Source organism: Ahaetulla prasina, chromosome 12 (assembly GCF_028640845.1).
Source record: "Ahaetulla prasina isolate Xishuangbanna chromosome 12, ASM2864084v1, whole genome shotgun sequence".
Classification (NCBI taxonomy): Eukaryota; Metazoa; Chordata; class Lepidosauria; order Squamata; family Colubridae; genus Ahaetulla; species Ahaetulla prasina.
Genome location: NC_080550.1, coordinates 12,404,754 through 12,432,008, shown reverse-complemented (window position 1 = coordinate 12,432,008; position 27,255 = coordinate 12,404,754). Strand labels below are relative to the sequence as shown.

Sequence of the window (27,255 nt, the reverse complement as noted above, 5' to 3'; positions counted from 1 at the left end):
GTCTCATCGCTGTCCGACTCCATTGCCAGCTTCGCAGGCTGCTGGCGGACCACAACATATGAGAGCAGAGTACACATACCTTTATCGTTTGCTGACATCAGGACAATACGATGATTCCTTGTGAAACAGACCTCCAGGAATCAAGAGATGGCACTTTTCCTATTATGGGATGCTAGGGAGGCAGAAGTGGGTCTTGTAATGTTCTAGTGAACCTCCCCTCCATGGGCTAGAAAGAAGACTAGAATGCAACTTTTCTTTCCGAAAGTTATTCTCAGCCTTTTAGATTCGATGACGAACATCTGTGAGGAAAACAAAAATCCTCTCTAAATTATTGCTAAAGTTCTTTTCCCCCCTTTTTAAAAATTCCTTTGCGAGAACCATATGCATCTTTAAGTATAGACTCCGATAACTGTTGATCAGCGCCAATACCGAGTGCCTTGAGCGAGCTTTTAATATGCAGAGTCAGTAGTTCATGTGTGGGTCATTGTGCTTTTTTAAAAAAAGTTTTTATTTTTTCACAACAACAAAAAAAGACACTCTCATCAAACAATTACAATGTGCTGAAAGGGTGTTCACATGTCTTCTTGTGCAATCTCAAAACAAACATCTCTTTCACACGTATGTCTTATATTGTTTTTTCTAACGTATCTTTCCTTCTAACCAGTGGAAAAATAAATCCCATATTTTATAATATTGCTTATCTTCTTGATCTCTAATTTCAAATGTCAATTTACTCATCTCTGCACATTCCTTCATCTTCCTAATTATTTCGTCTTGCAAAGGTAGTTTCTCATTTTTTCCAATTTTTAGCAAACGCAATCCTGACTGCTGTAATAATATTTACAATCAAATATTTTACACCTCTAGTATATCTCTCAGGAAAATTCCCAAAAGAAAGACTTCTGGCTTAAAGCCTATGTGTTTTTTAATCATTTTCCCCAACCACGTGTGTATTTTAGTCCAATATCTTTTCTTGTGCTTTGTTTTTAAGGTTGGAGAGATGTACGTGCTTGTGGAAACCGCAATGAGTCAAGCACCAGTCAAGGAGAACATCCCTTACTCTTGGTCAAAGCTGGCCCAAGTCAAATCGGATCATTTCAGAGCTTTGGCGCATTATTTTGTTGCTACTATGCTGAGCGACCACCAGCGTAAGAAGATTATCAGATTTGTACATACATTGGCCTACCTGTCGGGTGGACCAAGAGATGAGGAGTCCTTGGTTCTCTCTGAGCAGGGCTGTTTTCTTGCAGACCTTTTGGTCACCCAAACTAGGTAACACCATCAGTGCGTGGTAATGTTTGGGCACTGAAATGCTGGCAAGAAGAAATGCTGGCAAGGGCTGCGGTGTGGCTCAGGCTGTAAGAAGCCTGTTATTAAAACACAGCTGCCTGCAATTATTGCAGGTTCTAGTCCCACCAGGCCCGAGGTTGACTCAGCCTTCCATCCTTTATAAGGTAGGTAAAATGAGGACCCAGATTGTTGGGAGGGGGGCAATAAGTTGACTTTGTAAATATACAAATAGAATGAGACTATTGCCTTACACACTGTAAGCCGCCCTGAGTCTTCGGAGAAGGGCGGGGTATAAATGTTAAAAAAAAAAAAGAAAAGAAAACAGCCAAGCTCAGAGAGCACTACGGACTCGTCATTTCAACCCTGAGCTACAAAGATTCTCCTCTATTGGAGAAAGAGAACCATTCTGAAAATAAAGTAAAGGTAAAGGTAAAGGTTCCCCTCGCACATACATGTTAGTCATTGCCGACTTTAGGGGACGATGCTCATCTCCGTTTCAAAGCCGAAGAGCCAGCGCTGTCCGAAGACGTCTCCGTGGTCATGTGGCCGGCATGACTCAGCGCCAAAGGCGCACGGAACGCTGTTACCTTCCCACTGAGATGGTCCCTATTTTTACTACTTGCATTTTTACGTGCTTTCGAAACTGCTAGGTTGGCAGAAGCTGGGACAAATAACAGGAACTCACCCCATTACATGGCAGCACCAGGGATTCGAATCACGAGCTGCCGACCTTTCGATCGACAAGCTCAACTTCCTAGCCCCTGAGCCACTGCGTCCCTTATTTATTCTGAAAATATACCATATTAATTTCTATTTGGGGAGTCCACAGGGGGAAGAGATCCTAATTTTTTTTTTAAATCTGGCACCTTTGATTATGGGATTGAGGCTACAATCTTGACTTTTTGGAGCCCGCTGCACAAAGGGCCGGAATAGCTCAGGCTGTTAGAACCTGTTATTAGAACACAGTAGCCTGCAATTACTGCAGGTTCAAGCCCGCCCCAAGGTTGACTCAGCCTTCCATCCTTTTTAAGGTAGGTAAAATGAGGACGCACATTGTTGGGGGGGCAATAACTTGAGTATGTAAATAAACTAATCGAATGAGACTATTGCCTTATACACTGTAAGCCGCCCTGAGTCTTCGGAGAAGGGCGGGGTATAAATGTTAAAAAAAAAAGAAAACAGCCAAGCTCAGAGAGCACTACGGACTCGTCATTTCAACCCTGAGCTACAAAGATTCTCCTCTATTGGAGAAAGAGAACCATTCTGAAAATAAAGTAAAGGTAAAGGTAAAGGTTCCCCTCGCACATACATGTTAGTCATTGCCGACTTTAGGGGACGATGCTCATCTCCGTTTCAAAGCCGAAGAGCCAGCGCTGTCCGAAGACGTCTCCGTGGTCATGTGGCCGGCATGACTCAGCGCCAAAGGCGCACGGAACGCTGTTACCTTCCCACTGAGATGGTCCCTATTTTTACTACTTGCATTTTTACGTGCTTTCGAAACTGCTAGGTTGGCAGAAGCTGGGACAAATAACAGGAACTCACCCCATTACATGGCAGCACCAGGGATTCGAACCGCCGAGCTGCCGACCTTTCGATCGACAAGCTCAACTTCCTAGCCCCTGAGCCACTGCGTCCCTTATTTATTCTGAAAATATACCATATTAATTTCTATTTGGGGAGTCCACAGGGGGAAGAGATCCTAATTTTTTTTTTAAATCTGGCACCTTTGATTATGGGATTGAGGCTACAATCTTGACTTTTTGGAGCCCGCTGCACAAAGGGCCGGAATAGCTCAGGCTGTTAGAACCTGTTATTAGAACACAGTAGCCTGCAATTACTGCAGGTTCAAGCCCGGCCCAAGGTTGACTCAGCCTTCCATCCTTTATAAGGTAGGTAAAATGAGGACCCACATTGTTGGGGGGGCAATAAGTTGACTTTGTAAAAATATACAAATAGAATGAGACTATTGCCTTATACACTGTAAGCCGCCCTGAGTCTTCGGAGAAGGGCGGGATATAAATGTAAACAAAAAAACAAAACCAAAAAAAAAAAGGTCCCACAACTCTTGTGAACCGTGGAGCCCTCGTCTCTAAAGTTTACACTGTGAAAAAAGTCAGTGGTTAAAAACTCAAAAGCAATGCAAGTTCCCTCCCTTAATAGGAAATACATTGGAATTCGGCACAAGTAGATGCGGTGGCTCAGTGGCTAGGATGCTGAGCTTGTCGATCGAAAGGTCGGCAGTTCAGTGGTTCGAATCCCTAGTGCCGTGTAACGGGGTGAGCTCCTGTTACTTGTCCCAGCTTCTGCCAACCTAGCAGTTCGAAAGCACGTGAAAAATGCAAGTAGAAAAATAGGGACCACCTTTGATGGGAAGGTAACAGCGTTCCATGCGCCTTTGGCATTGAGTCATGCCGGCCACATGACCACGGAGAGCGGAGAGTGCTAGCTCTTCGGCTTTGAAACGGAGATGAGCACCGCCCCCTAGAGTCGGGAACGACTAGTACATATGTACGAGGGGAACCTTTATCTTAAAACTTCCGTGATGCTCTATTTTTCTTGGGGCGTTCTGGTCCAACCAATATCAGAAAAGAGACTTTTAACCCGCTGATTGAAAGATCACTTCTGGGCAACTGATTGTTCAAACAACTTTTAGGAATAGATTGAAACATGAGAAACCATAATCCCAGAAGAAAAACAGATTCTGGAGTTGGTGGTTGCTATTGATTGCTGCTCTTTGTTCATCAGGCCTGAAGGCAACTCACCTGGACAGTAAACGAAAGTAAACCAATGTTTATCTTCTCTTTCCTTTGTTCTTGTAACCCCAGTACATCAGACCGATGATGAAGATCAACAGGAAAAGGCCTTTTGCCAGCTGTATGACCACATGCCTGAGGGGATGACACCCTTAGCTATCTTAAGAGATAGAAGCCAGCGTAAACAGCTAGGTAAGAGTGAACTCTTTTTAAGGTATATCATCCAAGAAGCCATGGTTGATAAAATCATGGCTTAGAACCTCCCAAGTATTTCTTTGCTTCGGGGATATGTCATTTGATCTTCCCAAAACTGTCGAAATCTATGCTTTTGGGAAGAAAGGCTTGTCTGTACGGTTTCTCAATTTCATCGAAGTTTAAGAGGTACGGACTTCAACTCCCAGGATCCCCCAGCCAGCATAGGTTCCAATTCTGGGAGTTGGAAGTCCGCCCAACGTCAAGTTGTTGAGTTTAAAACAACACTGCCATAGTAGACCAACATAATTAATTTGGGTAGTCTTGGCTGGATTAGAATAAGTGTGTTCTGTAGAACATCACACTTAAGTAATGTGGTTTGTACGATTCTTGATAGGCAGAACTGTTGAGGCTTAAAAATCCTGGATTTTTATGGTGCAGAAATCCATCTCATTCATTCATTCATTCATTCATTCATTCATTCATTCATTCATTCATTTTTTTCCCTTTTCCAGGAAGACTTCATTTGCACAAAGCCCTTCTTTATCACAAAGAAGCCTTAAGGGTTTGTAGCTTATGCACAAAGCTCCGGAATATAGAGATCCTTCAAGAGATTTTGTCCGTTGCACACAAGCGGTCGCTTCTCAAATACACCCAGCAGGAGCAAAATGATGACTTCTTTAGTTTGGTGCCGGCACCCAATATCCTTTGTAAGTCTTTTTTTCAACCTGGGGTGACCCAGGAATGAATCTGTTGTTAGACAGATTGTCAGATCCAAAACAGAGAATGACACGTGGTGATTCACACCTAATCTGACCAGATAGAGCACTCTGTTGTTTGCATCAACCATATACTCTGAGAAATAGTTGGAAGGGCCTGTCTTCATTCTTTTTCTTTCGCATGTAATATCCAGATTGAGTTGCCTTTCATGCCGGGAATCTGCCTTCTCATTCCATTCCATCACAGATAGATTCAAATCTATCATCTATAGACCGATGCCTGCCTGCCTGTCATTCATCTCTCTCTCTCTCTTATCTATTTATTTAATCTATATCTATTTAATCTATATCTAATCTATATCATTTATCATCTCTTATCTATGTATCACCTATATCTATCCATCTAATTATCTATATCATATCTATCTATCTATATCTGTCTATCTATATCTATATCGTATCTATCTATCGATCTATCTATCTATCTAATTATCTATATCATATCTATCTATCTATATCTATATTGTATCTATCTATCTATCTATCTATCTATCTATCTATCTATCTATCTATCTAGTTCTATCGATCTATATCATTATCTATCTATCATATCTAATTATCTATATCGTATCTATCTATCTAATCTATATCATATCTATATCTATCTATATCTGTCTATCTATATCATCTCTCTCTCTCTCTCTCTCTCTCTCTCTAGCTCATATCTATATCTATCTATATCTATCTAATATGTCTAATATATCTAATATATCTATATCGTATCTCTCTATCTACCTACCTACCTATCTGTCTATCTATCTATCTATCTATCTATCTAGTTCTATCGATCTATATCATTATCTATCTATCATATCTAATTATCTATATCGTATCTATCTAATCTATATCATATCATATCTATATCTATCTATATCTGTCTATCTATATCACCTCTCTCTCTCTCTCTCTCTAGCTCATATCTATATCTATCTATATCTATCTATCTAATATGTCTAATATATCTAATATATCTATATCGTCTCTCTCTCTCTCTCTCTCTCTCTCTCTCTCTCTCATCCAACTTTATATAGCAGCCAATTTCAAATACAGTAAATAGCCTTGGGCAGCTTATAAAAACAGGAAAAAGGCCACCGCCACCGCTTAAACCATTTAAAAACAAGAAAAGTACTTTATAAACATTTTTTTAAAAAATTCATAAAATATACTGCTCAAAAAAATAAAGGGAACACCTACACAGTACAATGTACTGTATTTAATAAGAATATTTCATTCCTTCAGATCTAGGATGTCTTACAGTATTTTTGTGTTCCCTTTATTTTTTTGAGCAGTGTACATAAAACTCAATCCCATTCATCCAAACAATCAATACAGCCGGAGCACCAGCTGTACCACAGCATGTTTCGGGGTTGCTGTGTCTTTTTTTTTTTTTATTATTTGCATTTATATCCCACCCTTCTCCGAAGACTCAGGGCGGCTTACACTATGTTAGCAATAGTCTTCATCCTATTTGTATATTTATATACAAAGTCAGCTTATTGCCCCCAACAATCTGGGTCCTCATTTTACCTACCTTATAAAGGATGGAAGGCTGAGTCAACCTTGGGCCTGGTGGGGCTTGAACCTGCAGTAATTGCAGGCAGCTGCTGTTAATAACAGACTGTCTTACCAGTCTGAGCCACAGAGGCTCTTTCTGTTGGGAAGCCTGAGTCTTCAGGGACTTGCCAAAAGCCAGCTTGATCTGGATGGTGGCGAATGGAAGGATTCTGACCATCCAATCAGAGCTGAAGAAGCTTCTTGGATGAGAAGCGAAACGTCTTCAAAGGAAAACCGGAAAAGTCCAGTTGCCTCTCGGAAAAAGCGCCTTTGGGACAACCCTGACCTGGATGACTGAGAATCTCCATAGATATACAATCTAATCTCGGAATCTTTTTGCTAACATGATTCAGGTTCTAAGTGGATACAGGTTTAGTCCCATTGGAAGGGATAGATTGCTTGAGCTTCTAAAGCTTCTAAAGCTAAGGGGGAAAAAAATCCTCGAAAGATTTAAGATTTTGCGCTGATCTTCGAGCTAAGCCACTTCACACAGCTGCTATGAAAGTGGGAGAGGGGTACGATAAGTAAACGCGTTGCTCTGAGCTTCCCAGAAGCGGTTAAAAAAAATAAATAAATCTATTTGCTTTGCTTTTATTCCAGCCCACACGAATCACAAGATAGAACTGATTCCTCCTCTGTTCTCTAACGTGAAAGTGAGAGACTTCTTCGAAAGGCTGGTATGTCTGAAGCGACCTGCTCCTCCCGTCACTATGACACGTTGCCTTTAATATGTCTGATTGCCTTCTTGCATCAGGATTAACTGTGACCATAAGGTCCAGCTTCTTGAAATGTAAATCGATCGCTTGGGAGGGCTCCTCTCTGCAAACTAGCAGTGGCTCGGATTTATTTACGAACATGAGGTTAAGGTTTATCGCAGCGGTGAAATCCAAATGTTTTTACTATGGGTTCTGTGGGCGTGGCTTGGTGGGCGTGGCAGGGGAAGGATACTTCAAAATCCCCATTCCCACCCCACTCCTGGGGGAAGGATATTGCAAAATCCACATTCCCTCCCCACTCTGGGACCAGCCAGAGGTGGTATTTGTCGGTTCTCCGAACTGTTCAAAATTTCCGCTATCGGTTCTCCAGAACCTGTCAGAACCCGCTGGATTTCACTCCTGGTTTATCTTCATTTAAGGCTAAAGGCGGTTTAAGTAGTCACATACATAGATGATTTTGCTTTGCGGTTTCAATTGCTATATAAAACCCAGCCTTTTGCAGGAAACTGGAAGAGCAGCCACCGATTTCCAGCATGCATGTGTGTGCAAAGACCAGCATGCATGTGCCGGAAACCATAAAATCATCTTCCCGGTGCATGCATGTGCATGCCGGGCAACTGCTCTTCTGGTTTTAGGCGCTTCTGTGTGCGTGAAGACCAGCTGGCCGGCACACCGGAACCCAGACGAGGAATGGGCGACAGCTCACGTGCCAGGAGAGATGGCTCTGCGTGCCACTTCCGGCACGCGTGCCATATTTATTTATTTATTTAATCAAATTTTTATACCGCCCTATCTCCCGAAGGACTCAGGGCGGTTTACAGCCCGATAAAAATACAAATATAATACAAGGTAAAACACTAAATTAAAAAACTTATTTAAATAGGCCAAAATTTAAAATTACAATTAAAATGATACAAACCCCATTAAAATTAAATTTGAAATTAAAATTCTAGTCCAGTCCTGCACAGATAAATAGATGTGTTTTAAGCTCGCGGCGGAAGGTTCGAAGGTCAGGAAGTTGGCGGAGTCCTGGGGGAAGTTCATTCCAGAGGGTGGGAGCCCCCACAGAGAAGGCCCTTCCCCTGGGTGTCGCCAGTCGGCACTGCCTGGCGGACGGCACCCTAAGGAGTCCCTCCCTGTGAGAGCGCACGGGTCGGTGGGAGGCAATCCATAAGTTTGCCATCAGGGTTCTAGGGGGATTCCCATACGGGGAGAAGCTGTCTGTAATCTACATGAACATTTTGCAAGATGTGGATTGAATAAGTTGACTCTACTGCTCTCACCGTGTCTCAGGGCCCACCTGCGGTCTTTTCAGCCAAGCAGAGATGGTCACCTCCCCGCCTCATCCGTTTCTACTGTGAAGACGGCCTGTTGGGTTTCACTCTCAAAGGAGGCCCACCGGTACAGATCGACTGCATCGACCCAGCTTCTCCCGCAGCAGTAAGTAGACCTTTCAGATCCAGGAGGTGTCTCCTCTTTGTAGAGTTGTTCAGAGTGGAAAGGCTTAATTTCAAAGGATTTTTCTTCACATCTCGCGAGAAAAATGCGCTGGAATCTCATCAGATACGTAGCCACTTTTCTTTGATGGGCTTTTATTTTGCTATTTGACGTGTCCTTTCCGGTGGTGAAATCTGAACCGGTTTACTACTGGTTCACTGGCTGTGCATGCGCACCACGCACCACATGCAGGGGTGAAATCCAGCAGGTTCTGACAGGTTCTGGAGAACCGGTAACAGAAATTTTGAGTAGTTCGGAGAACCGGCAAATACCGCCTCTGGCTGGCCCCAGAGTGGGGTGGGAATGGGGATTTTGCAGGATCCTTCCCCTGCCACACCCACCAAGCCATGCTCACGGTAGTAAAAAATTTTGGATTTCACCACTGACCAAATGCAAGGAGTGCATGTGCGCATGTAGTGCATGCCAAAAGGAGGCATGGGGTAAGCAGAACAGCGCGCGGGGTGGAGTGGGGTGATCAGCTGTGGCGTGCAATCTTTTTTTTTTTACTTTTAAAAGCATTTTTTTCCCAACCTAGTCAGCCGAATAGGTTGTAAAAAAATGCTTTTAAAAGTAAAAAAAAAAGGCTCTGACAATCACGTGGCTCAGCTGTGACCGTCAGAGCCTCTTTTTTTTAACCTTTTAAAAGCATTTTTTTATAACCTAGTCAGCCGAATAGGTTGTAAAAATTGCTTTTAAAAGTGAAAAAAAAAGCCTCTGACAATCACGTGGCTCAGCTGTGACCGTCAGAGCCTTTTTAAAAAACCTTTTAAAAGCATTTTTTTTACAACCTAGTCAACCGAATAGGTTGTTAAAAAATGCTTTTAAAAGTAAAAAATAAAGGCTCTGACGATCAGGCAGCTCAGCGAATAGGTTGTAAAAAAAATGCTTTAATAAGTTTTTTAAAAAAGGCTCTTGATGATCGCGGGGCTCAGCTGTGATCGTCAGAGCCTCTTTTTTTACTTTTTAAAAGCATTTTTTAAAAGAAGCGGCAAGCGGGGAAGCGGGCGACCGGGCATTGGGTGGGCATGGGCGGGGGGTGGGGGGCAGGGATTTTTGCTACCAGTTCTCTGAATCACCCGCCACCATCGCTACCGTCAGAACCGGGAGCATTTCACCCCTGATCCTCCCTGATATTGCTGATACTGAATGAGTTTGAAAAGTAGAGTTTATTGTAAGCCGTAATCTGACAGAAAGCTGGGATTCTTCTTAACACGTTGAATTGGTACGATTTAAACATTGTATATTTTTTATAGCTGCACCCTAATGTACCTTGTCGACAATGAAAGTAGTAATCCATCTTCTTCCTCTATTAACTTCTTCAAGACTGAGTTTATAGATCGCAGTAAACCATAGATTGCGTAACCGTGGAGTAGCAAATAAATCCCAATTGGCTAGGTCCACTTAGTATGCTAAACCAAATCGAAGGAAGAAAATTTAGGATTTAGCACCACAATGGGGAAGCCCATTACCAAGGTTATTTATTAATGAAATCACGAACCTGTTGGTTCAGAATTAAGTCCCACTAGGCATCGTGGAGTTTATTGCCACGTCATTGGTTGAGTGATTGGGCTTAAAACCGCATTGAAATCAATAGAGCCTATGTGATTAGAGATAGTAGTGTAGTTTAAAATCCTTATTATTTTAATCTGGCTTCTGTGGTGAAGCTGGACAGTTAAAGCTAAATGATTTCTTTAGTTGGCAGGTTTGAAAGAAGGAGACATTGTGATTGCTGTTGAAGGCACGGATTGCAAATGGTTGGGGATCAGTGACGTCTTGGAAAAACTCCAGAATTTGAGCGAGCAAAAGATTGAGATCAAAGTGATCAGCTGCCAAGAATATGGACCTTCCTTGGTAAGTAAAGCTGGGAACAGAATTCGCCACAAAACCATCACAGCTGCAAGATATTCATTGTTGTAGCCCACCAGCAGCCAGTGGATCTGGCAGCAGATTCAGACAGTGAGGAGGTTGGGGTGGGGGGACATGAGCCAGTCCTGGAGTCTGGGGAAAGGCTCTGATGAGGGCTCTGCATCAGAGGCAGAGGGGGCCGGATGCTGGTTATCAGCTGCCTTCAGAGTCAGACATCAATGAGGCAGACAAACAGCTGGAGCCTGTTCCCAGTGTGCGCATGCGCAGAGTTGCCAGATGAAGGGAACAGCTAAAGAACAAGGGTCGACTTGGGAGTAAGGACACAGGTGGACAATGAATGGCCCCTCCCAGAGGGACTAATAGAGGAGAGAAAGGGGAGTGGAGTTTGCAGTAGACAATTAGTTCATTTCTGCATTCTTGCCAAGTGTTGAGGCTTCTGAAAGGTATGGGCCTGGCCATTCTCCAAGGCTGATAAAAGGTCAGTAATTGTGAACTATCTTGAAAGACTGCGAGAGAGGAATGATGGTAAGCGTTAAATATGATGACACAAAAATTTGTGCCCAGATGACACACTGATTAATGATGTAATGTTTGTTTTAAAAGAAAAAAGAAAAAACTTTTTATATATATATATAAAAAACCAAAGACCTACATATATATATGTGTGTGTGTGTGTATTTGTTTTCTGAAGTTTTCGCGGGTGTTTGTATGTAGGTCTTTGGTTATTTGGGTTTTCTCCCGCGTAAAATTGGCCAAGACGCTTCCAATTTTACACGGGAGAAAACCCGAATAACCAAAGACCTACATATATCTATATCTGTGTGTGTGTGTGTGTGTGTGTGTGTGTGTGTGCGTGCGTGTATGTATAAAAGTTGAAGTCTTGAGTTGAAATCCACAAGTCTTAAAGTTGCCAAGGTTGGAGACCCCTGGTTTAAATATTATTTTCCACTTTGCGTTGACTAAATCTTTTTTTTTTTAAATATGCTGCTCATTTTGTCTCCCTCTTTCCCCCTACAGTATAACAAATGTGCCACTTACTCCGCGGGCATGCAGAAAACATACTCCCTTATATGTCTGGCTATGGAAGAAGAGAGAACCGACAAAGCCAAGAAGGTGACGCCTAAATTGTCCTTCCTGAGTTGGGGAACCAAAAACAGGCAGAAAGCCGCCAGCACCCTCTGCCTCCCTTCAGCTATAAGTGGGACCTCTGCCATTAAGAAGAAACTGACAACCCCATTTACACTCTTCAGTACCGATAGTTCGTTGTACTAGGACTTGGGGAGACCTGAGGAAGCTCTCGCCCAGAAAGAATGGATGTTGTGAATTCACAATGTAGCCTTTAGGAATCCAAGGGTTGAGTAGCCCCGACTTGAAGCCAACAACGACCCGTTCAAATCTGGCTTCGATTGTTGATCTTGCAAGGACCGGGATGTTTTGAAGAACATGTCAGGTGTCTACATGTTTGTAGAGTTCCTTTCAAACTTCTGCCCAGGATTCTGGCTTAGTTATTATGATCTATCTTGAGAAACAACGGAATGGTTCTGCAAAGACTGAGGATTTTGTTTTGTTTTTTGTTTTGTTTTTTAAAATGTGAACGTGTAGCATAGTAATGCCACATGGTTGACCATCTCACCTACGTTGAGGGGAGAAGCAAATAGAACTGCTGGCCACAATGGTGCATGATCAAGGAGATACACTTGCTAATTACCGTATTTTTGGGGACTATAAGATGCACTTTTTTGTCTCCCAAAAGGGGGCGAAAATGTCTGTGCGTCTTATAGACTGAATATTGCTGAAGCACTGCCCACCCGCCAGCCTTTTTTTGTCCTTCGCATGCCCTGTTTTCAGGCCTTTTTTGGGGGCCAATTTTCCAGGTTTTATTTTGCCTGTTTTTGAGGCTTTTTTTCGGCCCATTTTTGAGGGTTTTTTTTGTCCCCCTTTTTTTTTAAAAAAATGGGCCAAAAAAAAGCCTCAAAAAGGGCCGCAAAAAACCTTGAAAACAGGCTGAAAAAAGCCTCAAAAATGGGCTGAAAAAAGCCTCAAAAATGAGCCAAAAAAGCCTTGAAAACAGCCCCCCAAAAGCTTTGAAAATGGACCCAAAAACGGGCCAAAAAAACCCCTGAAAATGGGCCACAAAAAGCCTCAAAAATGGGCCAAAAAAGTATTGAAAATGGGCTGAAAAAAGCCTTGAAAACGGGCTGAAAAAAGGCTCAAAATAAGATAGGCTAAAACCTTTTTTTTGGGTTGTTTTTCCTCTTCTTTAAATTTAGGTGAATCTTATAGTCTGAAAAATACGGTAATTTAAAACCCAATGAATGAGAAACAAGTTATAGACCAGCTAGCAAGGTTCTGTGAGTTGACAACCTACACAGCAGGTCAGAACCAAATTCTTAAATAAATTGTTGAAACGGCCAGGCGATGGAAACTGGGTAAATGAATAAATCTAACAGGGTACGGTAGCGGCAAGGCTACGTGTTAAGGTTTTAAAATCCTATTTTCTATTCTGCTTTGAGGTGGTTTGAAACAGGGATCTCCAAACACGGCAATTTTAGGACTTGTGGACTGCAGCTCCCAGAATTTTGAGAGTTGAACCCCTGATTTAAATAAAGAGAACATTTTAAAAAGATAAATAACATCACTCGGAGCCCAGGACTGGGAAGCAGTGGGATGGCAGCAACAGTGAGAGAAGAATGCTGATGTTTCTTCTATAACCAGACCCAGATTTGCACAAAAGAATTTCAAACGACAAGCATTTTGGGCTATCATTGAAGCCTTCCATGGACGCAGGGTTATCTGGAGAACTGGATTTTGCATTTTCTGGTGTTCCAAACGGAACATGGAAATGGAATAGGATGGCAGTTTCCAGAATTTCCCCACACTAAATGACAGTATCTCGTCAACGACCAAAAGAAGCCATGCATTGACATGGCACCCGATATGTGGTGGAAAAGAAATCTCCCAAGGACAACCTTGAAACCAACCCTGGCGACTTTAAGTTAACACAGAATGGATCCCTTGAAAAACAGCTTGTTTTGCAAGGTCTGATGTAACCAGGTATCGTTTTCTACACCTGCCAAGCGTTATAGCAAAGATGGAGATGTCCCAATACTGCATGTGTAGAAAAATATGCTAATGTAAACAAGAGTGTGGAAAGAGATCAGCCAGTTTGGTTGCAGACCAAATCCTTAGCGCCTGCCAGGTTTCACTTCAAATCAGTTTTTCTTAATCTCAGCAACTAGATGACGTGTGGACTTCAACTCCAAGAATTCCCCAGCCAGCATGCAGATACAAATCTCGGTAATGCTATTTTTGTAATACTAATTCTTCTGCCGACCTAGCAGTTCGAAAGCACGTAAAAAATGCAAGTAGTAAACTAGGGAAGGTAACAACGTTCCATGCGCCTTTGGCGTTGAGTCATGCCGGCCACATGACCACGGAGACGTCTTCGGACAGCGCTGGCTCTTCGGCTTTGAAACGGAGATGAGCACCGCCCCCTAGAGTCGGGAACGACTAGCACATATAACATAACATAACATAAGGTCTGATGTAACCAGGTATCGTTTTCTACACCTGCCGAGCGTTATAGCAAAGATGGAGCTGTCCCAATACTGCATGTGTAGAGAAATATGCTAATTTAAACAAGAGTGTGGAAAGAGATGAAAGAAATGGAGATGAGTACCGCCCCCTAGAGTTGGGAACGACTAGCACATACGTGCCAGAGGAATCTTTACCTTTAATGCTATTTTTAAGGATATTAATTGAGGTTTTTCTTGAGCGCCACTGGAAAGTTGCATTCCAAAAGGGTTGATAAAGGTAATTTAACTATGCATTAAGTGAAATTTAGGAGTTCAACACACTAAAAACATGCCCAACCGGAAAAGTAGTTGCTGCTTGGAGTTTTATTGTCGCTGTCTAAAGGTGTGGGCGAATACACAATAGTTGTCTGTTAAGCTGAAATAATGCTAACAGGGTAGATCTTAACAATGATTGGCTAAAAATTTAAAGGAGGAAAATCTACGTTCCTATTGAAACTCATTGAATCCCTTACTGGAAGCTGAGAATTTTTTAGAAGTAATTGGAATACAACAGTGTTTCCTTTCTTGACAACTTTAAGATATGTGGACTTCAACTCCCAGAATTGCTGGCTGGGGAATTTTGGGAGTTGAAGTCCACATATCTTAGTTACTAAGCTAGAGAAGCACTGGAATAGAATAAGGAAAAATGGGGAAGGCTGGTAGAACAATGCCATTTTATTATTATTTGGGTCTTTTAATGTTCCTACCCAGGAGATGTAAATATATAAATTTTAAACGATTATTTAAGAATGAGTCCTGACTTATATGTGACAATGAACTTTTCATGGCAACGATGAATGAGATAAAAGTTTAATTTTTCTTAATTCTTGTTGTTCAGAATGAAGGTCTGTTTTTTTAAAAAAGGAAGAATGTAATATTATAGTGACTGCTTATTCACATTGTGCAATATTCAATCAATGTTGTGGAATTAACCCTAGTGCATAATAAAATGTAGGTTAGAAGAGGGATGACTTGTTCATTTATATCTTATTATCTGTGATACATATTCCACTTTTGATTTTGGGGTTTTTCTAAAGAAATGCATAGTAACCGAATTTGTGTGCTATAGTATGCCATGGTTGGGTTAAGCCAGTGTTAGCTGGATTCAACACTGAAGCAGAAGCTGGCAAAGCTTTTGATGCAGGGCACATCATACGGTTGGTGCCCTCACAAAATGCCCACCTACATGGGCATAGCAGATCACAAAATATCCATTTGTGGACAGGATGGCCAGCTTTCCAGAATCCTCTCTACCACTTCAGTGGGATTCTAAAGGCATTGTTGCAAACTAGGCAGCATGCAGCGTTTTCTGAAATGCTAGCTTCATACTTTTGACAAGAGCCCTGGTGGCGCAGTGGTTGAAGTGCGATATCGCAGGCAAACTCTGCCCACTGCCTGAAGTTTGATCCCGACAAGGCTCAAGGTTGACTCAGCCTTCTATTCTTTTGAGATCGGGAAAACGAGGACCCAGATTGTTGGAGGCAATATGCAAATGATGCCGTGGTACTGTAAACCACCAGTGTGCTGAAAGTGCTATGGAGCACTTTATAAGCCTAAATGCTGTTGCTATTGGATTATAAGAACCGTGGTGGCGCAGTGGTTAGAATGTAGTATTGCAGGCTAATTCTGCCGACTGCCAGCAGTTCAATCCTGACCGCCCCAAGGTTGACTCAGTCTTCCATCCTTCCGAGGTCGGTAAAATGAGGACCCAGATTGTTGGGGGAAATATGCTGACTCTGTAAACCACTTAGGTATAGAGGCGGCTATAATATATGCACACAGGAGAAACACCTTGATGACCAAAAAACTATCTTCCTTTCGTTGGGCTTCTCCCAAGTATTTCCAAGATTACCAAGCGTTGATTTACGGTCTTTTTCTTTAAAAAAAAAAAGAACCTTAAACTGAAACCTTGTAAAATCTGCAGAGCTACCTTCCGATAAGTAGCAGGAAAAAATGAGATTAAGAATGTAACTGTTCCTTTAAAAAAGAAAAAAAAATTTCAAAATTAAATGACCACAGCTGAACTTCCTTGAGGAAAGAGAAAGATCCCGGAGGGCATTTTTTATTATCTTTCATACAAGACAAGATTGCTTTAATGGTTTTGCCCTTTTGTTGACTCGGAGGGCATTGAGGGAAAGACTCTCAATCATTTTAACACCGGTGTCTTCCTGCTTTGTATCTGCAACATCTCCCCCCTCCGAATTGCAACACCTGCTTCTGAACGGACCTGACCTAAACCTTCTGCACTTTAGCAAAAGTACCGCATTAACCCGTTGTTAACTGCGGCATCCAGTCATGAAAAAAAAAAAAGATAGACCATCCTTGGCTTAAAACAATGTCAACCCATTCAGTGGTGAAATCCGAACCGGTTTGCCACTGGTTTGCTGGCTGCATATGCGAGCCACACACCAAACATGTGCAGCATGCGCGTGCATAGTGCGCACCAAACATACTACTAAACGCATGCACACACACGCAGTACGCGCCAAAAGGAGGCTTGGAAAGGTAAGTAGAACAGCGAGGGGCAGGGATCAGCTGTGCTGTGAGATGTAGCTTCGCTAAAAAGCAGGAAATCCTGCGGTACAGCTGATTGTCAGAAATACCAGTTCGCCCAAACCGGTAACTTTTTAACTGCCGGTTCAACCAAACTGGTAGCTTTTTTTTTTACTATTGGTTTGCCCAAACCGGTAGTTTTTATCACAGTTTTATCACAGTTCTCCCGTACTGGAGCGAACCGGAAGCATTTCACCCAGTCACAAAAAGGATGCCAGTAATGATATTGTCCAAAAGTCCAAAACAGCCGTAGCTGCCTTCTCTTCCCAGTTAGCTGAACCTACTCAATCTCAGCTACTTTCAAAAATAATACACAGATGGAACAACACTGAGGAATTCTGGAGTTCCCAGCCTGATTTGGAAATAGGTAAATGCTGGAAGGCAGCAATGGGAATCCATCCGGTATCATGGCCAAGAAAACTGCAGGGATGCAGGCGCCTAGAACCGAGCCTGAATGCCTCTTTTCTCTCTTTATCCCATCCCCTCAGAAAGAACCTGTGGCCCAAGGCTGTCTGTAAAACTAGACTGTGTGCAGCCAAATGCCAAAAGGGTAACTCTAGCCGGTTCTATTTGATGTGAGGTATGTGTTCTTTCTTTGAAAGACATGTGGGAGTTTTGGGTTGAAAGGACCAGGTTATAACCTTTAAGCTCCACAGAAGCCTAACTTTGCTGGAAGTGATACAGAAGCCCTTTGGGTAGACAAGGAGGGTGACTCATTCCTTCTTTTCACTCTTGATACGCCTTCGTAATTTCAGTTTGGCGGCCTTCCAGGTGCCTCGTGCAAAGGCAATGTTCAGGTTTCACTCCTACGGCTGGTTTCGAACCGGGCCTACCTGTCACACAATGTTTTTGACAGAGCAAGATCCAGAGGAACATAGATCAAGAATGGAGGAAAGCCTAGATCAGACCTATAAATAAGGATTTCTAGAGTTATATCTAGTGCCGGAAAGAAACAAGGTTCATTCCTGTTTTTTGTTGTTGTTGTTTTAGTGCTGTTTGTGACTTCCTTCAGCCAATCTGATGAAGGTCAAGTGAAAACAAATTTCTTAATTGATGATCCATCCAGGAACTCCTCTATTATCTCTGCATTATTCATACAAATCAGAACAGGCCCTGATTTGACCCCTGATTTTAATGGATACAAAAATCAAACACATTAAATAACAGTTCCCAACGGTCAGTAAATGATCCGTTCAAGGCAGTTCTGATGCTCAGAATTCATAACTTCTCCCTAAACAAGCTATGAAAGGTAGGTAAAAGACAGGTAGACGGGTTAGGCTTCTCTTCTGCAATAGGACAGCAGGGGACCACCCACAGAACAAACTTAAAATTCATTTCCATTGGACAACCTGTTCTTTTTCGACTTAAAAGTAACTCTGAGTCTCCCCTATTTTTCAACAGGCTTAACAAAAAGAGATGAAATCTGGCTTATTTGACTGTTCCTTTAAGAAGCAGCTGAGATTGACATGAAGAAGAATGTACTTATTAATAAACGAACAAGAACTATTTTAAAGGAAGACAAAAGAGGATGTTGGTACTGCAGCTAATTCTCCAGGAAAAAGCGTTCAATGTTATTCATAAAAGGTGACATCGTGTCCAGCTGTATGTGGTTGAAAGCCAAAAGCATACCCTACAAAGCCCAGATGGAGAAAACTCGGAGATTTAAAATAATTTCCTGATTTATTTGCCCCTCAGATGAAAATGAAAGCTCCTTTGTGCGTAAGGGAACTTCCAGCCTTTCAAAAACTTATCACCGATGTTGAAAAACACAGATTATTTTGCCTGGGTGAAGAATGCATGGATTTGTTGCGCTAGGCTGCGGCCAACTACTCCTTCGAGCTCCTGGAGAGAGGCATTGCAAAGCTGATGGATACTTCCAAAGTTTTCCAGAAGAAGAAGTGCTTTTGTCTTTCCAACACCTGGAATCTGCTGAACTGTATGGAGTACAGACGGTTCCAATAACTTGGTACATTGCTTACTTTGGAAAGGGTGACTGGTTTTAGTTTGTTCGTGCACCTGAAATGAAAGTCAAATTTAGTCTGGCTGCCCTCTTGTGGCTTTCTGCGCTAAATATTTCCAAGTATTTCTCGATACTTGTAAATCGAGCTGACGACAAACCAGCCCAAAATGTACCGTATTTTTCAGAGTATAAGGCACACCAGAGTATAAGACGCACTTTAGTTTTTGGGGAGGAAAAATTCTGCCTACCAGGTATTCAGCTGGCTACTCCCAGCATATTAGTTTGCTCGCTGGTTTTGAGGTCGGGCTGGTTGGGGCTGTGCTTCTAAAGCACAGCTGATTGTCAAAGGGAGCAGCAATTAGAAAAGCAGGCAAAGCACGGAAGATCGCTTCACTCAAGCGATCAAGAGCACAGCTGATCCTCGGAGGGAGCTCCAGTGACTAAACCAGGCAAAACACGGAAGGAGTAAGAGAAGGCAGCAGCTGTTCCGGGTAGCCATTTTAGGCACCGCGTGGGGTTACATTCGGAGTATAAGATGCACCCAAAATTTCAGCCTCTTTTAGGAGGGGAAAAAGTGTGTCTTATACTCTGAAAAATACAGTATGTTGCTAAGTGAGACATTTGTTAAAAGAGTTTTGCTCCATTTTACGACTTTTTTTGCTACCATTGTTAAGTGAATCATTGCAGTTGTTAAGTTGGTAAACTGGTTGTTAAGTGAATCCGGCTTCCCCATTGATTTTGCTGGTCAGAACGTTGTAATAGGGATCACATGACCCCGGGACACAGCAAACCAGTTGCCAAGCGTCTCGATTTTGACCACGGGAATGCTGCAACGGTCCTCAGAGTGAAAAACGATCATAACTAACTTTTTTTCAACTTTGAACGGTCACTAAATGAAATGTCAAGGACTACCTGTCATTCAGAAATATTTTTCATTATATAAGATGGGCAGTGCTTCGGATGCAGAATGAAAGTGGCACTTTGGACTGGGCAGGATCACAGACCAGCAGTCATTAAAGTAGCTGCATCTTTTTACTGGAAACAAATGTAGCTAGTTTAATGAGTCACAGGTATTGCATTCAAGCCTCTGAGCATTTTGAGGTACTTCCTCCGAAACTAATAGGAGCCAAACAACCCTACTTTTCAAATTATTTTGCCACCTCAAACCAAGATCTGTCAAGTCCAGCATCGTTTCCTGCAGAGCCACTTAAACCTGAGAAGCTCTCGTACACCAATTCTAACCTGAAGTCCACCCTCCTTAAAATGTTCAACTTTGAGAAGCACTGCTTTAAAACCTGACAGCAGTACAAGCAGCTCTTGAAGGTACTTACGAATTGAGCAATAAGTTGAGCTGCTTCTTTTTGGCTGGCCACCGGAAGTAATGTCATTCCGAGTTCCAGAACGACAAACTTCCCCACTTCTGGAAAATACTGGTTGCTTATTTGGGTTTTCTCAACTAATACAATCCCTTGAAGATTGCAAGCCTGGAACAAGTAGGAACAATGAGAGTAATGGGTATTAATGACAGGGACAAACCAACAGCCTAGAATAAGCTCACTGGGAGGGCTGGGAAAGTAAAAAAAGGTGTACTTTCTCCACGCTTTCTTCCCTTCACTCCACTTACCTTGATGAACGTATCTTTTCTTTTATGTACACTGAGAGCATATGCACCAAGACAAATTCCTTGTGTGTCCAATCACACTTGGCCAATAAATTCTATTCTGTTCTGTTCTGTTCTGTTCTGTTCTGTTCTATTCTATTCTATCCTTAGCCATGCTGCTTAAAATCACTGGTTAATGACTATTGTTTCCTCACAGATGAATATGAGAATGAATGAATGGCTGGGTTGACATCATTCAGATCTGGAAAAACAACATGATCCAGGTGGCCAGGAAGGCCCAACAGAGACTCCATTTCCTTAGGGTCTTGCATAAAAACAGGGTGGAACAACAACTGATGACCTCCTTTTACCGCTCCACAATAGGAAGCGTCCTCACTTATTGCATCACGGTATGGCATGCCGATCTGACAGCCGCGGATAGAAAAACATTACAGAGGGTGGTGAGCACAGCACAAAATATCATAGGCTGTCCCCTGATACCACTAGATGAGATCGCTAGGGCTTGCTGCCTTAGAAGAGTGAGGAAAATTCTCAGGGACGACTCTCACCTGGTTACCATTTCTTTATCCTCCTACCATCGGGAAGGAGATATAGAAGTATAGATAGCCACACAAACAGACTGAAAAACAGTTTTTATCCGTGGACGGTCAGACTCCTGAATGAGAAATAACATCATAACTACGTAGTATGATGGACTGCAGGGCCGGGGCAATGTGTAACATGTTCACACTGGTGCAATAGGACTGGGTGTTTTGTTAACATGATTTATTGGGTTCGGGATTTTCTGTCTTCACTGAGTTGTATTGTGTTGGGGGGGGTGCGCTGAGGGAGCTCAACCAATCTCATTGTACATATGTTGTGCACTGACAATAAAGATTTGAATTGAATCTGTGCATAAAGCAACCATAATATGCCATACATGGCCATTAATTCCTGATATTTTCCTGCAACAGCCAATTAGATATAGAGGAACCAGTTAAAGTTTCCTCTGAATTGAAGATAAATACAAAGCCATGCCAGTTACCTATGCAAAATATCTTTTTGTTCTTCAAGCAAAATTGGATCATTTCAAAAAGGAAACAGCAACAGAAGGAAAACACATAGAATCCTTGGATTAAGGATAAAAAAATAGTTCTTAAAATGGTGGATTTGGGTTGCTGGTATAATTATTGATTACAGTGCATGGTAAAGATTAGATTCTCCTTGAATTGTGATGAATATGTTTTGCTGATATTATGTTCCTGAAAATGATGATCCAAATGATACTTTCAGAGGGTGCTTACATTTCTAAAACGAACCAGTCTTCTTTTGAAGCCATTTCCTGCCACCAGATCTGCTTCAGATATGTAGAGGATGCAGCATCTGTTTGAAAGATGAAAGTCCACGAGTCCCAGACCATCTTCCAGAATAAGCTTAACTTTACCTTGAAAAGTGAGAAGCAAGGAAGTTATAGTAATGGCAGAACTACTGCAGGTACACACTTCTCAGTTGAGTGAAACTCTGGCTGCATTTACATATCCTGCTAAGTTTGATTTTAACATATTGTGTGAATCCAATCAATTCTATATTTAAACAAACCATGCCTGAACACACACTGAAAGTCAACGTATTGTTTTATCTCCAAGTTCTAAATATGTTATTCAGAAGAAAATGCCAATGGTTTCAAGAGTGATAATGTCCAATTATGTTTAGCCCTACAGAGTGAAAATATGCATTTAAACCAGACTTTAATCTCTAGCTTGCCATATTTCATTTATAGTACATAGAGCATCAAATTAATGAGAATTAAAACAATCTGGTAAAAATAATAAAATACTCCTTGTGATCTAATGATATCTTCAGATTATCCTAGTTTAATAAAATGAGACAACTTTATTTTTAGACTTTAGAATAACAGAGTTGGAAGGACCTTGGAGGTCTTCTAATCCAATCCCCTCCTTAGGCAGGAAACTCTATACCATTTCAGACAAATGGTTGTCCAATGTCTTCAAAACATCCAGTATTGGAGCATTTGCAATTTCTGGAGGCAAGTTGTTCCACTGATTAATTGTTTTGTCAGGAAATTTCTCCTAGGCTGCTTCTCTCCTTGATTAGTTTCTTATTCATTGCTTCTTGTCCTACCCTCAGGTGCTTTGTGGAATAGCTTGACTCCTCTTCTTTGTGGCATTCCCTGAGATATTGGAAGACTGCTATCATATCTCCCCTAGTCCTTCTTTTCATTTTCTGGCTGTTTAGATAACCTGTGCACCTTTGGGATGTTTAAGAAAACTATAATTAAGAGCTCCAGACCAAACCAAGATATTAAGCTCATATTTTGTAGTGTAACTGATACTTTGATTTGCTGAAAGCCATTCACTGCACTATCCTACTTCTACACCCCTCTCCCCACACTAAACTATACTGAACATCCGAAAACAGGCAATGCATCTATCAGATTCCTTTTGCAAAATAAAAAAGAGTTCACTGGAGTTGGGTGACCAATATATTTAAATAAATATGTTGGTTTGATTTCCAGATTTTAGGATGATTTGTTGGTAAGTAAAATTCTATAATTTTATCAAAGCAGGGGTGAAATCCAGCAGGTTCTGGAGAACCTGTAGCGGAAATTTTGAGTAGTTTAGAGAACCGGCAAATACCACCTCTGGTTGGCCCGAGTGGGGTGGGAATGGGGATTTTGCAGTATTCTTCACCAGGAGTGGGAAGGGAATGGGGATTTTGCAGTATCCTTCCCCAGGAGAGGGAAGGGAATGGAGATTTTGCAATATCCTTCCCCCAGGAGTGGGAAGGGAATGGGGATTTTGCAGTATCCTTCCCCAGGAGACGGAAGGGAATAGAGATTTTGCAGTATCCTTCCCCAGGAGTGGGAAGGGAATGGGGATTTTGCAGTACCCTTACCCTGCCATGCCCACCAAGCCACACCATGCCCACAGAACTGGTAGTAAAAAAAATTGGATTTCACCACTGTATCAAAGTAAGATTTACCTTGCATCTCCTGAGCAATCTGGGAACCCTTCCATTTCTCATTGCCAATCACATGGCCCAAAGGAACATTTCCAGCTCCTGCTCGGACCGGGGTGCTATCATTTGCCATTATTAAACTTCCTTCGCACTTGTAAGGATATTTGTCCTATGCAAGAGAAAAACCAACAACCTGTTATTCTGAAAATGCAAAAAAAGATATATTTCTCATTAACCTGGGATTGCCCATGAAATCCAGGTTTTTTTTTATTTCATTTGTCACAACAGTATACACAAACATCGTCATAGATAAAAAAACAATACATCATAAAAGAAAAATATAAATATGTAAGTAAAGTATGCAACAGCTATGTTAATTTGATATAATGAAAGGAACAATAGGACAGGAACGGTAGGCACTTTTGTGCTCTTATGCACGCCCCTTCCAGCTGATGACTCTCCAGAGGGCTTTTTTCCCAGCCTCTGCCTCTGAGATGGAGGATTGGGGTCCCAGCTGGTTGCATGAAATTTGCCTTATATGCTGATTGGATCCACCATCTGTTTACTGTAGATTTCAGTGTTTATATTGCTTTGCATTGTGAGCAAAGCTGGCTGAGGAACTCTGGGAGTTGAAGTCCACAAGCCTTAAAAGTTACTAAGGTTGGAGACCCCTGGATTAGATGACCTCCAAGGTCCCTTCCAGCTCCGTTATTCTGCATTCCGTTCTGTTATTCTGCTAAAATAAGTCAGTAGCCCACCTATGGACAAAGACCCTTTTACTGCTAATTAATAATACACGTGTATATGTGAATCAATGCAAAGCGTTCTTCTTACCTTACCGCTTAAAGATCCTGCACAGCAATCTCTAAGATCTTCCAGCGCCTTAAAAATGCACGTGCGAACGGGCGCATACACGCAAGCAAACCAAGAGAGGCTCCCATTTATCCCTTAAAGCTCTTCTACCAGCTATCGCCAGTAGTTCCTGCTTCCGTCTTTTTCCAACAGCGCGCGGCAAGCCATGACGCACTGCTGCCGCCAGCCAATCAAATCCCTCCTTTTTTTTTCCCCTTCCAGGGAAAAAAATAGTTCTCAAAGGGGCGGGGCGATTCCCAACGGACGCTGGTTGCTAAGGCGAAGGCAGGCTCAGTAAGGCGGATGTCGATTGGATAAAGCGAGACGCCGTAACCAATCGCCTTGCGGCTAATTGCGGAGTGGTTGCGAGGGGAAGCGTCCTCACCTTCTGGTCGGCGTGGCCCGTTGTGTCTCCTGGCTTCGTTCTCGTTGTTGTTTTTTTTCCTCAGCCTTTTCGCCCTCATGCCATTTTATTTCAGGAGGGGCCGGGGAGGCCTGTTTGTGAGTATTTCTCTAGAGGAGGAGGCGGAAAGGAAATTGATGGTTCAAAGGGAGGAAAAGCGAGGAGAGTGAGGCGGCGGTCCCTGATGGCAAGCGTGACTCCGGTTCCCATGGCAACCAGGGTCGCTGGCTCCTCCCGAGCATCCCAGGTTGGATCTGGAAAGAGGGGTCAGAAAGGGGAACGGGCTAAGCAAGGCTCCCCCACCGGAGCGATGGGACAAGCCTGCCTCTTGAAGTTGCGGGGGCTCCGTCACTGATGGTTGAATACTGGGCAGTCATTTGTTCAGAATGGTGGGAGGATTTCTGCACTGGGCAGAGGGATGGACTAGAAGACCTGCAAGGTCCCTTCCACCTATAATTCAACGGAGGCAGTTGGGAAAAGTTCAGTTTTTGTTTGGCCTGGTTTCACATTATGAAGCATGTCTGTCTGTCTGTCTGTCTGTCTGTCATCTACTTATCTCTATCTATCTATCTATCTCCCTCCCCCTCTCTCTAGCTAGCTAGTAGCTATCCATATCTATCTATCTATCTATCTATCTATCTATCTATCTATCTATCTATCTATCTATCATCTCTCTCTTTCTATCCCTATCTATCTCTCTATCTATCATCTCTCTATCATCTATCATCAATCAATGTATCTACACCTATCTATCTATCTATCTATCTATCTATCTATCTATCTATCTATCTATCAACGCTGTCATCTACTTATCTCTCTCTCTCTTTATCTCTCTCCCTCCCCCCTCTTTCTAGTTAGCTAATAGCTATCCATATCGATCTATCATCTATCTATCTATCTATCTATCTATCTATCTATCTATCTATCTATCTATCTATCTATCTATCATCGCTGTCATCTACTTCTCTCTCTCTCTCCCTCCCCCCTCTAGCTAGCTAGTAGCTATCCCTATCTATCTATCTATCTATCTATCTATCTATCTATCTATCTATCTATCTATCTATCATCACTGTCATCTACTTATCTCTCTCTCTCTTTATCTCTCTTCCTTCCCCCTCTCTCTAGCTAGCTAGTAGCTATCCATATCTATCTATCTATCTATCTATCTATCTATCTATCTATCTATCTATCTATCTATCTATCTATCTATCTCATCTCCCCCCTCTCTATCTATCTAGCTAGTAGCTATCCATATCTGTCTCTCTCTGTGTGTGTGTGTGTGTGTCTGTCTGTCTATCTTACCATCTCTCTCATCTATTTGTAGGTATACCCTGTTTTCCCCAAAATAAGAGATCCCCTGATAATAAGCCCAATCGGGCTTTTGAGCGCATGGCAATAAGGCCAAGCGCTTATTTCAGGGTTCAAAAAATATAAGATAGGGTCTTATTTTGGGGAAAACATGGTATATCTCTCTCCCCCTCCCTCTTCTCTCTCTCTCTCTCTTTCTCTCTCTCTAGCTAGTCCATCTCTCTCTCTCTCTCTCTCCCTTGCTAGCTAGTAGCTATCCATATCTATCTATCTATCTGTCTGTCTTTCTTTAAAACTCTGCTGCCTTTAACCTTCAACTGGAGAAAATGGTGTATCATAGGGGAAGACTTTGTCAACAAAGGCCCCTTATATGGGCTAATGTATGTAATGCCGGGCCTATTATTCCTTAAGAAATGAAATTTGGGGAAGTCATGGCTGCTTCAGTGCTGGTGGGCCACTGCTATGGTCACATGACTTTCTTTATCAATGTGCTGTGACAGTTTCCCAGCCACTTGTGCAATCCCTTGCTCCCTCTCCCACTCAACAAGTGTCACCTTCCTGGTGGGAAGGGAAGGGAAGGGAAGGGAAGGGAAGGAGGATGAGAGGGAGGAAGGAACACCCATGCACCCTTCCTGACACACACCACCACCCTGGGTGCCCTTTGTAAGCCTTGTGACTTCTCCTCTGTATCCTAATGCACTTCCCTGACCTGTGCTGCCTCCCCTGCATGCCTTACCTGACCTATGCAGCACCACTTGCACACCTCTATGCACTCTCCCTGATGCACACAGCAATTCTTGAACACCCTTCCCTGACCCACATGGCACTTTTCAGGAATCTGTTTGTCCTCCTCAACTCGCACCATCCCCTGCACCTTCTCCAACCCATGCTGCCCCCCCCCATGCTTTCTCTGTCCCACACACAACCTCTCATGTATTCTTAGGCACCCTTCCCAACCCGCATTTTCCCTCCCCCCACATACCATATCCAATCCAGCTGAATCCTTTGGTTATTCCTCTCTAACCAAGCCAAAGTTAGATGACAGAACCAAACATTGGTTCTGAGTTGGTCCGAGCGGGTAAGGTCAGAGTTCTCGATTTGCATGTCTTGATAAATAAATGATGAAACTGACTAGGTATGTTAACTGAATTTGGTAGAAGGAGGAGTAGATAGCTATGAGCATTCATGGAGATTCTTATAGAAAGATTGTCAGCTGAATTTAGGGAAATTCTATAAACATCACCAGTAATTTTGTTTTCTGAAACAGAATAACTTCTATTGGAATATAATATTTTCTACAAAGAGGAAAGAATGAACATTTCAAAAATTACATTGTAATCCAAGAATCAAATGTGTATGAAAATAAATACATAGAATA

The 27,255-nt window shown here is 42.3% G+C and overlaps 3 protein-coding genes across 5 annotated transcripts in view; 2 read left to right on the top strand and 1 right to left on the bottom strand.

The window, feature by feature from the left end:
• The window catches only part of RHPN2 (rhophilin Rho GTPase binding protein 2), a 65,621-nt gene extending 50,165 nt beyond the window's left edge, over positions 1-15,456 (top strand). The window contains exons 9-15 of the mRNA XM_058155611.1: positions 992-1,148; positions 4,116-4,235; positions 4,751-4,945; positions 7,169-7,245; positions 8,578-8,724; positions 10,477-10,632; positions 11,665-15,456. Coding sequence (XP_058011594.1) covers positions 992-1,148; positions 4,116-4,235; positions 4,751-4,945; positions 7,169-7,245; positions 8,578-8,724; positions 10,477-10,632; positions 11,665-11,919 — 1,107 coding nt within the window. The 3' untranslated portion in view covers positions 11,920-15,456. The remainder of the gene's footprint in view (positions 1-991; positions 1,149-4,115; positions 4,236-4,750; positions 4,946-7,168; positions 7,246-8,577; positions 8,725-10,476; positions 10,633-11,664) is intronic.
• A 2,432-nt stretch (positions 15,457-17,888) lies between these two features.
• On the bottom strand, positions 17,889-24,318 carry FAAP24 (FA core complex associated protein 24). Of its 2 annotated transcripts, none has more exons than XM_058155498.1 (5): positions 24,149-24,318; positions 23,339-23,483; positions 21,640-21,779; positions 20,067-20,219; positions 17,889-18,791 (listed from the first exon to the last, which is right to left on the bottom strand). In XM_058155498.1, exons 2-5 carry the CDS (start codon positions 23,445-23,447, stop codon positions 18,549-18,551), a joined length of 645 nt encoding a protein of 214 aa, XP_058011481.1. In that variant the 5' UTR covers positions 23,448-23,483; positions 24,149-24,318; the 3' UTR covers positions 17,889-18,548. The 2 variants fall into 2 exon arrangements, with proteins under 2 accessions (XP_058011481.1, XP_058011482.1); XM_058155499.1 differs by having other exon boundaries at positions 24,154-24,318.
• Positions 24,319-24,537: 219 nt separating this feature from the next.
• CEP89 (centrosomal protein 89) overlaps positions 24,538-27,255 on the top strand; it is a 41,423-nt gene continuing 38,705 nt past the window's right edge. Inside the window, exon 1 of one of the 2 annotated variants that reach the window (XM_058155342.1) lies at positions 24,538-24,667. In XM_058155342.1, the coding sequence (XP_058011325.1) occupies positions 24,629-24,667 (39 nt within the window). In that variant the 5' untranslated portion in view covers positions 24,538-24,628. The remainder of the gene's footprint in view (positions 24,668-27,255) is intronic. The other variant, XM_058155343.1, reaches the window with a different exon arrangement.